Source organism: Choloepus didactylus, chromosome 16 (genome assembly GCF_015220235.1).
Source record: "Choloepus didactylus isolate mChoDid1 chromosome 16, mChoDid1.pri, whole genome shotgun sequence".
Classification (NCBI taxonomy): Eukaryota; Metazoa; Chordata; class Mammalia; order Pilosa; family Megalonychidae; genus Choloepus; species Choloepus didactylus.
Window position 1 is genome coordinate 23687380 of NC_051322.1, and position 13137 is coordinate 23700516.

The window sequence follows — 13137 nt, forward strand, 5'->3', positions numbered from 1 at the left end:
GAAAATACATTTACAAAGGACTAACTTCTTCAGTATATGTAGACTTCCTACCTATCAGTAAGAAAAGACTAACAACCAAATGGAAAACTGGCAAACAAGCTATCAAGTCACAGAAAAGGGAATACAAATGACTTCAGAGATACAAAGAGATATTTAATTATAGTCATAATAAGAGATGCAAATTTATGCTACAATGATGAGCCATATTTCACCAAGCAAATTGTAAAAGAATAAAATGTTTGCTATGCTATCAGGCATTATTGCAGGGAAACAAGTACTCTTCATATATTTTTCATGGGAGTGAAAAATGAGGGGATGATTGTTTATAACAACCAAAATTTTTAATGCACGTTCCCTTCAATCCATTCCTACACTTATAGGACTTTTCCCACCAATATATTTGACCATACTTATAAACAAAGAAGTATACAAAAGGATATTTTTACAGTGCATTTGTCACCATAAATGGATTGTGAAGCATAAATTCACAATCTATTCCATTATTTTAATTCAAGTAAGATACAGTAGCACTTCAACAACAACAAAAAACTGCCTGTTACAAGTTCCTTTTAACAAACTCAACCCTTTAGGGTTTGCTGCCTCAGATAACTGATGGCAAAGACCATCAATTGGAATATGTAAATATCCACATTCAAATGGACTATCATTTAGATAGGTACTAATAAGGAATAATCTTTAAAAAATATATTAGATGAAATAAGCAAGGTCAGAATAGGTGTAGAAAAATGTGTTTAACATTTTATTGAAGTATAACATACATTCAGAAAAAGCGAATATATAAATGAACCATTTGATGAATTTTTCCCAAGTGACCACACCCACGTAACCAGAACCCAGGTCAAGAAACAGAACATTATTGGACCATGGAAGCCCCACCCTGTTGTTCCTTTTCTGTTACTTCCCATATAACAAAGGAATCACCACCCTGACTCACTAGGATCAGTTCTGCCAGATTTTGTACTTCCTATAAAGGGAATCACATGGTATACGATCTTGTGTAACACTTCTTTCGCTCAATATTTCATCTGTGATTTTCTTTCATATTGTAACACTGTTACCTAGTACTCCCTTGCCTGGATATTCTATAATATAATCCATTCTACCGCTGAAGAACAGCATTCATCACCAAAACTGATAGGCAGTTATAGTTTAGAGTTATTATAAATAGCACTTCAGTGAACATTCTAGTTCTTCTGATGAGCAAATTTAAGAATTTCTGTTGGATATATCTAGGAGTGGAAACATGGGGTCATAGGTATACACATATTTAGACTGCCAAACAGTTTTCTAATGTCATCATAACAAGTTATAGTCCTATCAGCAGAGTACAAAAGTCCTGATTGCTCTATATCTTCACCAAGTCTTTGGTAGTTTCTGTCCTTTTCATTTTAGCATTCTGGTAGGTTGTCATAGTATCACAGCATTGTTTTAACATGTATTTTCCTGATGATTAATAAAATTGAGCACCTTTCTATAAATTTATTAGCCATTTGGCTTTCCTCTTTTGTAAAATATCTTTCATCTGTTTTCCTATTAGTATTCTGGTTTTCCTTCTTGATTTGTAGGAGCTGTTTTGGTTTTGTTTTGTTTTTTATAAATACTGGATGAATCTTTAATCAGTATGCATGTTGCAAATATCTTCTCTCATTCTGTGGGTTGCCTTTTCACCCTTATATGCTTATAAGAGAGAGGGAGAGAGAGTGAAAGGGAAGGAGGGAGGAAAGGAGAAGGGAAGAGAAAAAGAGAGATAAAGAAAAGACTACTCTCACATGCTTAAAATAGATTCATATAGGACACACAAGAAACTGATACTGGAGACTACTGGGAAGGGGCAGGGAAGTGAATGGCGAAAATGTGTATGGGAGACACATTTTCACTGTATCCCCTTGCACTCTTTTTCTTTTGTATAATTATTTGTATGATTTTTAAATTTTAAGACAAAGGAAGGATACCATGTACCCTACTATAATTGAGCAGCTGCTAGGTTTTTCTCTCAAATCTTATTCCAAAATAGAAGCAGTAGCTAGGATAAGATTAAGATGCTGCTGCCCTCATCAGTCCTTTCACTGTATAATCTATCCCCTTGTGCTCTAAGTTCAAGAAGCCGGTCCACTCCATGTTCAAACTGTGAGGCAGTAGAACAGGAGTAACAAGAGCAGCTGCTGTAGTCAGACCACCTGAATTGTAATCCCACAACTCCACTACCATTTGTGTAACGTTAAGGCAAGTTACTTAAACCTTCTATGCCTTGGTTGTATCATTCGCAAAATGGGAGAAATAATGATTTAACTGTGGTTAGGCAGCCTCTAAAATGGCCCCAATGATCCCTGCCTCCTGGAATTCACACTCTTGGGTACTCCCCTCTCTTGACTGTGGGCTGGGTTTTGTAACTATTTCTAGAGAACAGAATGTGGCAGAGGTGAGGAGATCTCATTTCCAAGAGTAGGTGGGTCCTGGGCACACCTTCTCTTGCTCACTCACTTGGAGGGAAGCCAGCTCCCTTGTTGGAGAGGCCCGATGACAAGAAACCAGTGTGTCTAGACAAAAGCCAGCAGGATCTGAGGCTGCTGACCTCCATGTCAGTGAGCTTGGAAGCAGATCCTCCGCTAAGTGAGCCTTGAGTGAGACCACAGACCCAGTTAAGAGCACAACTGCAGCCTTGTGAAAGACCATAGACCAAGCCCAGATTCCTGACCCACAGATACTGGGAGATAATAAAAGTTTGTTGCTTTAAGCTGCTAAGTTTTGGGTCACTTTGTTTTGCAGAAATAGATAACTAATACACCTCTCCTCAGAGAGCTGTTGTGAGGATTAAAAGAAATAATACATGGAAAGCTCTGAGAAAAGTGCTAAATACAGAGCAAGTGAACAAAACATGCTGCTATTTTTCTACTGTGGAAATATTAAAGCCTGGCAATGAAGAAGTAGTATATTCCTTCCATGATCAGCTCTGAAGTGAGAGGAAGACATTCTCCTGACTCCAAGAAGCCAAGAGAAGTGACAATTTGGGTATTATAACATCCTACAAGGATGTGTCCAACCTGTAGAAACCTCATGACTGCTTACATTGTTCTGAAAAGATAATGACTAAAAGAACATAAAAAAAAAAAAAAAATAGAAATTAACAGCAATAGAATAGTAGTCACTAACCGAATCATTCCATGAAACAAAATTTCAAAAATAAAAAAAAAGACAATACATAGCTGAATCCCAACTCCCCCACCACTTTAAAGACATTAAAAAAATAGAAATGAAAATCAGACATGAATTACAAATGGTTAAAATATTCTTGCACCAAACTTTTCCTTAAAGTTACCTTTAGAAGCCTGATAAACCAACACCTTGAGGTGTAAAAACATAGCTTCTTATTTATGTAATCTTACCCTCCAGTATTTGGAGCACACAACTAAAAGTGACCTTTGTGTGAATGCACAAAAAGAGATGCTTTGGCAATTCTGACAATAGATTGGTTTGGATTCCTCCTCAAATATTGGCTCAGTATCCTGAAAAGAGAAAGATTTGTAAAACAATAGGAAAGGTTTGTCAATTAAAATTATCACAAAATGATAAAGAAAACAAAACCAAATAGTGCTATTGCTTGATATTTTCATTATTTTAGATACTTGTGTAGGGACCAAAGTAGTAAAAAGCAGCAAAAACATACTTTAGAAAATAGCTGGTTGATTGTGGTGATGAATGCACAATTATACGATGACACTGTGAACCACTGATTGTACGCTTTGGATGATTATCTGGTATGTGAATATATCTCAATAAAACGGCATTTAACCTAAGAGGCACCTCCATAGAACCTCTTTTGTTGCTCAGATGTGGCCTTTCTCTCTCTAAGCCCAACTCGGCAAACAAATTCATTAACCTCCCCCCGATGACGGATATGACTCCCAGGGGAATGAATCTCCCTGGCTACGTGGGACATGACTTCCAGGAATGAGCCTGGCCCTGGCAGTGAGGGACTGAAAATGCCTACTTGACTAAAAGGGAGAAAAAGAAAGGTTACTAGCTGAAGTTACAGTGACTGAGAGATCCCAAATAAAGTCGAGAGATTATCCTGGACTCTCTTATGCAAGCTCCAGCTAGACATCCCAAATGGCCACAGTATGCCATGCCCTTAACAAAAGTAGTCCCCAAATACCTAGGTCCCTACCTGAGATTCTATAAATGATTCACTCACTAAGTTTCATCTCTCAGAAACATAAATCCACCAGTGTTCCTATGCCAGACAAGTCCTAAAACCCAGAGGCAACAGCTTCTTTAAGTACAATAATCAGATGCAGCCCCTTTCCCCATGCTGTCAACACCCCCTTTCAATATGAACAAGTTAGAATGCTCACTGCCTAGACACCCCTGAAGATAAAGAGATTAAGTGAGAGGAAGGGGTAGCAACAAACAAGATAAGATTTAACAAAGGTCTATGAATACTGAAACTTTATATAAATATATGTATTTTTAGATACGGGGTGGTGGAATAGCTAGAAGGACATAGTAGAACTCTAAGCTATAACATCCTTTGAAATTTGCTCTATAGCTACTTGCTGAATTGTGCTTTGAAAGTCTTCAATTTTCTGTATATACACTATATTGCATAATAAGGAGAGACCTGAAACTGTGGAACTGTAACCCATAACAATTTTTGAAATTATCTATGTAACTTACATCGAAAGTTAACACCTTTCTGTATGTATGTTATATTTTACAATAATGGAAATAGCTGAAGTTGTGGCACTGTGACACATGACATTCTTTGAAATTTGCTAACTAGTTGTTAAATTGTACTTTGAAAGTTATCACTTTTACATATATGTTAAAGTTCACAATAAAAAATGCATTAAAAAATTTTTTTAAATGGCATTAAAAAAAAAACAGCAGGTCACAAAAGTATTTTCTAACAAAGCTATTAAGATTACTGATGAGAGTAAGAGTGCATCTCTCTCTGGCAATGATAGATGATTAAAGCTTGAGTTAATCCTAATTTTTGTAGCTATATGTGCTTTTAGGTTTTAAAAAAATGATCAATTCATTCAGTTATATCTATATTCAATGGCTAAAATTTCCCTAATTGAGGAGATTAGCATCAATTTGTCAGAAAATTGATTTGCCTTCTCATGGATAAAAAGTAAGAAGAAATTCAAGTCTAAAGAACTGAGATAAAGGACTGAAAGTGGCTTTGTATGCTTTTTTTGTGGCGGTTTGTCTTATTTTATTTTTTTTCCCTGGGGCAAACTACCTTTAACTTTTAAGTTAAACAGAAGCAACTGAGGAAAATCCCACCTCTACATATATGTTTCTCTACTTCCTATCCCATGCAATATGTTTCTCCACTCCATATCCTTGATAAAGCAGATGTTTACCTTCAAAAGTGAAGAAGATAATTCACTCACACAGACAGCACACTAGGGTATTTTCTACACCGTATTGACACGACTATCAAAAGTGAATAGCATTTTCCTTCCACTCAAAAAGAAAAGGGAGGGGGCATATCATTACTAAAATTTATGACTACATAAAGAGAAATAAAAACAGAAAATCATCTCTAGTCTCATTTACCTCACCTGCATCCCACTCGTTTCAGAGGTAACAATCCACACTTTCAGGATGCCTGTCACTGAGAGTGCCACCACGGTGTCCTCTGAGCAGACAAGGAATAAGAAGCCAAGGTTTAAGACAATACGTTTTCTTTTGAAATATTAAGATAACTCACTTAATGAAATGAAACAACAGTATATTTTCCAATTAGCAGAAAAATCATTAACTCTGCATTTCACGACATAAGAGAAATCAGATTTTGAAACAGGTTAAACAGAGATCACCAAAAATTTAGAATTCAAGGAAAAGTTGTTTCTAGCTACTTGAATTTGTTTTATTTCTGATAAACAAGTTTTATCATTTCAAAATGTTCTTGATTACTAGGTTAAAGAAGAACTTTTATTGTCCAAAATTGACAACCTTCAATTATTTCTCATGGATGATGACAGTTACTTTATTTCTTCAAAGCACTCATTTCCCCCCTTTCCCACCTACTCTGCCCACCCTTCAGACATCATGTTGCACACTACGCCCTCCACAGATTGTGAAAAAATGAAAAACACGATATAAAACCTGAATTCGTAAACTTCAGGGAAGGGACCAGTTACAGCAGCACAGTAACATGCATGAACTTTGAGAGGATGAACATTAGAAAGGACTCTAATGCAGGCTCCAGAGTGAGGGAGGCATATGCTAAAAATCACATTTTTTTCATCAATTAGCCAGTGCAAATTAGATGACTTACCTAACGTATCTCAAATTCAGTTAGCTTCTCCATAAGCAAATATAAATGATACCTACTTTAATGAACTGACATGAAAATTAGGGCACACCATAGGTGTAACACTCAGCACATACTAAATTTTCAATAAAGGTTAGTTATTACTGTTATAAAAAAAAAAGTGTTTATCTTTAAGTAAAAACTTTAGCATATTGCATAGCTTCCTAGGCAACATAAGGCACTGGAATATGATTACCACATTTCCAGTGATCCCAGCTTACAAGTGCTGTCAATTACAATAAAAGTCCAACATACCAATGTATCTAGAATTCCCAAATACCACAGACTAGAATATGGTAAATGCAGATTAAAAGTTGTGTATGTTTACAACATTATGAACTTATAACCTTCAGAATTAACATGGACCATGCACAATTTTCTATTAAAATTACATTCTATTTATTCTATTCTACTCTGGGATACAGTGTGTGCATGTGTATCCCATATATGGAGAGAGTATAAAAATTCAAAATCTGCAACTGCTTGGTCACAAATATAGTATTTTAAAAAAAGCATTGAATGCAACTAAAATTAGAGGCGAGCATGCTAACAATTAGTTCCCTATTACATGGAAAGTTAAATTGAATCTCATTTTCATTCTTAGGCTCAGTAATAAAGCAATAATCCTCTAATATGCATAAAAACGTCTCTGGGAAGGTACCACATTAAAGAAGCCTGCTCAATTTTAATGTGCATCTCTCAAACATACTTGAACACAGAACTCTCCTTTTTCACCAATACCTCTTAACAAACCTCAGAACCAATACTCTGAAAAACACTCAGAGAAATGTTACAAGTCCATCCACTCTATTCCCATAGTCTTTCTTTGCCTTAGCTCAGACTACACTATCTCTTGGCAGGGCTATTAAAATAATATCCTAACTAGTTTCCTCCCAACTAGCAGGGGTCAGCAAGCTACGGCCCACCAGCCAACTCTAGCCCAGTGATTGTTTTTGTAAACAAAGTTTTATTAGAACAGTCAGGCTCATTCATTTATGTACTATTGTCAATGGCTGTTTTTACAGTACAAGGGCAGAACTGAGTAGTTTCACAGACTGACCATATGACCTGCAAAGCCTAAAATATTTTCTATTGGCCCTTTATAATAAAAAACTGCCAACCCCTGATATACAGTGTGAAATACAGGCTCCCTGACTGGCATATCAGGCCTTTCATGGTCTGTTTCCTGTCAACTTTGCCAGTCTCATATGCCACACCTCCCTTCATTTTCCTTTCCCCAGGAAAAGATAATTTATAGTTCTCCACACACACCAAGACTATTGGTAATGCTTTTGCACCTTTGTACAGACTATTTCTCCTGCCAGAAACAACTTGGTCCCCATATCTGCCAGACAAACTCCTCCTCATCCTCCAAATTCTAGATCAGACTTCATCTTATCTGGGCAGACTTTCCTACTGCCCTTAAACCTCCTTCACTGCCCTCACTAATTCCATCCTCTCTATACTATTTCTCTACCTTGTATATGCACTTATTGTCACACTTTACACCTTAAACTGTTATCATTCTCCCCTACTAGAATTTGAGTCCCTTAAGTAGTTCAATCCCATGTACCCAGAAGATAGTAAGCATCAATAAATATTTGTTGAATGACTCTTGAATAAAAAGCTATATGTGCTGATTTCTGACCCTAAGATGTTATAAAGGAAAGTTCCCATAAAACTAAAGGAAGTTCACTGATGGGAGGAAATAGTTCAAGTAACAGCTCTAGAGTTCAACTGCTACCAGTCAGCGCATACTAGTAGCCTCATCTTTACAACAGATAACAATGGCACCGACCCCACTAGGCCTGGTGAGAATCTATGGCATATGTAAATGCTTAGCATGGTGCCTGACACGTAAGCACTGAATAAATGGAAGTTCTGGTGGCGGTGGTGGTGGTAGTGGTGGTGATAGATCAGTCTTTAAAGAATATAAAATGATGAAGTCATTTAGGGGGAAAAACAAAGAATGCTCCTTAAAAAGGCTTGGAAGAATATACATTCAATATTTAGCAATAATCATTGTTCTTTTACTGAACAGTTTTACCTTTGTACTCACTTGTTATATTGAAAAAAGATTTTCAATAGAAATGAAAGAAGGATACTAGTATTTACTGAGTATCAACTATGTACCAGACACTTACCAGGAACTTTCATTAAATTTAACTGTATCATGTCCTCCCTTTTCATTATCTCTGTATGAAAAATGTAAACACTTCCTATCCCTCCTAAGCACCCACCATATTTCCAAGGGGGTAGGATTTGAAGATATTCTTCCCCCACCTCAGAATATGACTCCCACACTCTAAGATTGCCAAAAGCTAGTGATTTACCCCCTGAAATGAAGACAGTCTAACATTTTAATTCAATTCAATCAAAGATGCCGTCATGAAAGAGAAGAAAGACCACAAATTACTGGGATAGCTATTTCTTAAATCAAAAACTATACCCCAAAATATTAGTTTATGATAAATTACAGCACTATACAATAAATTAAACACTAAGTCATGGTGCTGAAGTTCCTAATGGACATGATACACTAACCTTGTGTTCGGTGGGATCGAATAATACTCATGGAGCTAATCCAGTCTGGAGATATCTTTGATACTAAGGAGTATAGCACCTCAAGGCTGGTGGCATCCACAACGAGGATTTCAGGGTAATGTCCATGGCATAAAAGCCTCCCTTCTCGCTGATTTCCAACAGAGAACTGGTAGAACTAAATTCATGTCAAAAGGAAAAAGATTTGTAAATGTTCTCTTTTAGATTAGATACTTGCTTCATATGCATTCATCAAGTTTATTATATTTTCCTAGATGCTCCTCTTGTTCAGTAATATTTTCAGACATGTAGTATATGGTACACATTATAACTATATATATATGTATACACATACTCAAGTTAATTCTGTAATATTTCAAAACAGCTCACAAAAATTATTCCTTTCCTGACATCTTATCCTCACTTTTGAACTATTTAGGTACAGAATTTGTGATTAATTTTTTTTCATCCCCCTCTAGCAACTAAAATAGGACTGCTCTCAGTAAAACACCTGAATAAAAGCAGCTTCATAAATTAGGCAAAAGAGACACTTTTTTGGGGGTCACAAAATAAGAATTGCTTTGGTTACAAAGACAAGAATTTTAGATGAATGGGAACAAGTAGGCAAAGACTTAAAATTATTACCTTATGATCAAATAAAATTTAGAAGTGAAGGACGATTGTGTTTAAATATATTACCATCAAAAGAAGGGAATTCTGATAAAACTGTGTTGTTTCAGACTGAAGTATGATATGAAAAAACTATGTAAACCACTCTTACAGTGTACACCGACAATTTGTATAAAAGAAAATTAGGGAAAGAACCAATACAACATGATATACATGTTACTCATGCAAAGAACTGCTCAACAGGATAAGATGGGTTTCCATCAACCAAAGAGCAGAGGTAAAATAACTATCAAAATAAGACCAACAACTTATTAAAGGATCTGTTTTTCCTTGGCCTCAAAAACACAGTGGCTCTTGGTAGACTGATTCTCCTAGGGGATTTGCAGAAGGCAAAGACATCTACCATCCAGACTACTATTTCCCAAGGGTTAGGCTCTATATGAATCTTGTGAGGGTAAGAAATTAAAGCGCAAAAAGCAAAGCTGCAATTACACTGCAACTAGGAAAATCATTAAGAAACCCCGGTTCCAGCATGTTCCCACATCCATGAGTCCTATTCTCAGAGCTCAAAATTTTGTACAAAATAATATAATGTTTTGTCAATTATGGAGTAAACTGCATAAGAAAGAGTACAACTTCTTATACATAAACAGTAATCATGGAACACACTAAGTTCAAGGTAGAGCCACTAAAACTCCAAAAGGTGATATGAAAATACAAGGGGAGGAATATGCAATCACTCGGCCAGATACCTCAGGTTCCTCAAAGATTAATGAAAAGGAAAAGAAGAAGATAGAGGGGAGAACCAGCAGATTAAAAGAGACTTAGATGACACATCAAAATTAAAAACATACTGTCGAGAAGAACCTAAGATGGCGGTTAGGTGAGACAGGGCAAAAAAACACCTCCGTGAAAAATACTAGATAAAAGCCAGAAAGTGACCCAGAACACCAGCTCCAGCAATGCACCAGCTGGACAAGATCTGCTAAATCCACAGGGACCATGCACTTGGTGAAACCGGGAGTCTGTGTTCTGAAACGAGTGAGTGAGCCAGCTGAATGTCCAGCAGCCGTGCTGCGGTGTGGGGAAACCGTGGGTTGGCATTTGGAGGTGGACTAGTTCTTTTTTTAAAAAAAAACCCAAAAGCACCTGCAGATATGGCAGCAAGAACCTCATAGTGAAGGGCGGCAGGAATGCCTCAATATCTGGCGTGGAAGATAGCCTTTCGTGGACCCACTGCTAATTGTCCCGGAGTGAGGAGGGTAGAGGAGAGCCAAAAGGGAAAAAATCCAAGCCCCTTACAGCCATCTTCCCAGCGGGCTGGGAAAGCTCCTGCCCAGCTCCGGAGCCACAGCCCAGAGCCGTGCCAAGGGACCCAGTATGACAGGAAGTGTTTCCCGAAACACTGCGCACATGCCACAATATCGGGTGTGGGCAATAGCCCTTCATACACCCACAGCTAACTGTCCCAGAGCTGGGAAGGTGGAGCTGTGTGTAAAGGGTAAAATTAAAATGCCCCATTCAGCCATGTTTACAGCAGGCTGGGAATCCCCCAGAACAGCCCAGCGGCCCAGGGCTTCCCTTGAGGGACAGCACGCACTTGTGACGTACCACTGCCTTACCTCAGCAGAGGCCCTGGGAGGGCATGGCTGGGAAGAGCGACCCACTCGGAAATCCCAGGCACCATATGCCAATACCAAGGACTTGTGGGTCAGCAGCAGAGACAATCTGTGGTGAGACTGAAATGAAGGTTTAGACTCTTGCAACAGCCTTAAATCTCCAGGAACACCTGGGAGGTTTGATTATTAAAGCTGTCCTGCCTCCCTAACCGCTCAGACACACGCCTCATATTCAGGGCAGACAGCACTAACAACATACCAAAACCTGGTGCACCAATTGGACCCCACAAGAACCAGACCCCCACACTCCACAAAGACAAATTTGGGGAGAACCAATTTGAGGGGAATGGGTGACTCACAGATGCTATCTGCTGGTTAGTTAGAAAAAGCGTACGCCACCAAGCTGTACATCTGACAAATTAGAGATTGTGGTTTCAATAATACTACATATCCTAAAAGAACACTATCAAGAAAAGCAAATGCCAAGAGCCCAAAAACAACAGAAAATTTTAAAGCATATGAAAACACTAGATGATATGGATAAGCCAAATCCAAACACCCAAATCAAAAGATCAGAGGAGACACAGTACTTGGAGCAATTAATCAAAGAACTAAAGACAAACAAGGAGACCATGGCACAGGATATAAAGGACATGAAGAAGAGCATGGCCCAGGATATGAAGAACATGAAGAAAACCCTAGAAGAGCATTAAGAAGAAATTACAAGAATAAATTAAAAAATAGATGATCTTATGGAAATAAAAGAAACTGTTGACCAAATTAAAAAGATTCTGGATACTCACACTACAAGACTAGAGGAAGCCGAACAACAACTCAATGTCCTCGAGAACCACAGAATGGAAAATGAAAGAACAAAAGAAAGAATGGGGAAAAAAATAAAAAATATTGAAATGGATCTCAGGGATATGATAGATAAAATAAAATGTCCAAATTTAAGACTCATTGGTGTCCCAGAAGGGGAAGAGAAGGGTAAAGGTCTAGAAAGAGTATTCAAAGAAATTGTTAGGGAAAACTTCCCAAACCTTCCACACAATATAAATACACGAAGCATAAATGCTCAGCGAACTCCAAATAGAATGAATCCAAATAAACCCACTCCAAGACATATTCTGATCAAACTGTCAAAAACTGAAGAGAAGGAGCAAATTCTGAAAGAAGCAAAAGAAAAGCAATTCACCATATACAAAGGAAACATAAGAGTAAGTAGTGACTACTCAGTGGCCACCATGGAGGCGAGAAGGCAGTGGCATGACATATTTAAAATTCTGAGAGAGAAAAATTTCCAACCAGGAATACTTTATCCAGCAAAACTCTCCTTCAAATTTGAGGGACAGCTTAAATTTTGCACAGACAAACAAATGCTGAGAGATTTTGCTAATAAAAGACCTGCCCTACTTTAGATACTAAAGAGAGCCCTACCAACAGAGAAACAAAGAAAGGAGAGATATAGAGAAATTTAACAGATATATATAGAACATTACATCTTAAATCACCAGGACACACATTTTTCTCTAGTGATCACAGAACTTACTCCAGAATAGACTATAGGCGGGACATAAAACAAGCCTCAATAAAACTTAAAAAACTGAAATTATTCAAAGCACATTCTCTGACCACAATGGAATACAAATAGAAGTCAATAACCATCAGAGACTTAGAAAATTCACAAACACCTGGAGGTTAAAAATGAGGGGGAGATGAAAACATTCCCGGATAATCAAAAGCTGAGGGACTTCATCACCAGTAGATCAGTCCTATAAGAAATGCTAAAGGGAATCATGCAGGCTGAAAGAAAGGGACACTAAACAATTGACTGAAACCACAAGAAGAAATAAAGATTTCCAGTAAAGATCACAAGGTAAATGTAAATACCAATACTACTGTATTTTTTGATTTGTAACTCTACCATTTACTTCCTACAGGATCTAAAATACATAAACTGTAATGATAAATCAGTGGGTTTGGACTCAATGTAAAATA

At 37.4% G+C, this 13137-nt stretch overlaps 1 protein-coding gene across 4 annotated transcripts in view; it reads right to left on the reverse strand.

Moving 5' to 3' along the window:
- WDR7 (WD repeat domain 7) overlaps nt 1-13137 on the reverse strand; it is a 430734-nt gene that overhangs the window by 341138 nt on the left and 76459 nt on the right. For all 4 annotated transcript variants that reach the window (XM_037806351.1, XM_037806353.1, XM_037806352.1 and 1 more), the window contains exons 5-7: nt 8891-9065; nt 5592-5668; nt 3405-3524 (exon numbers count right to left, since the gene is read on the reverse strand). In XM_037806351.1, the coding sequence (XP_037662279.1) occupies nt 3405-3524; nt 5592-5668; nt 8891-9065 (372 nt within the window). The remainder of the gene's footprint in view (nt 1-3404; nt 3525-5591; nt 5669-8890; nt 9066-13137) is intronic.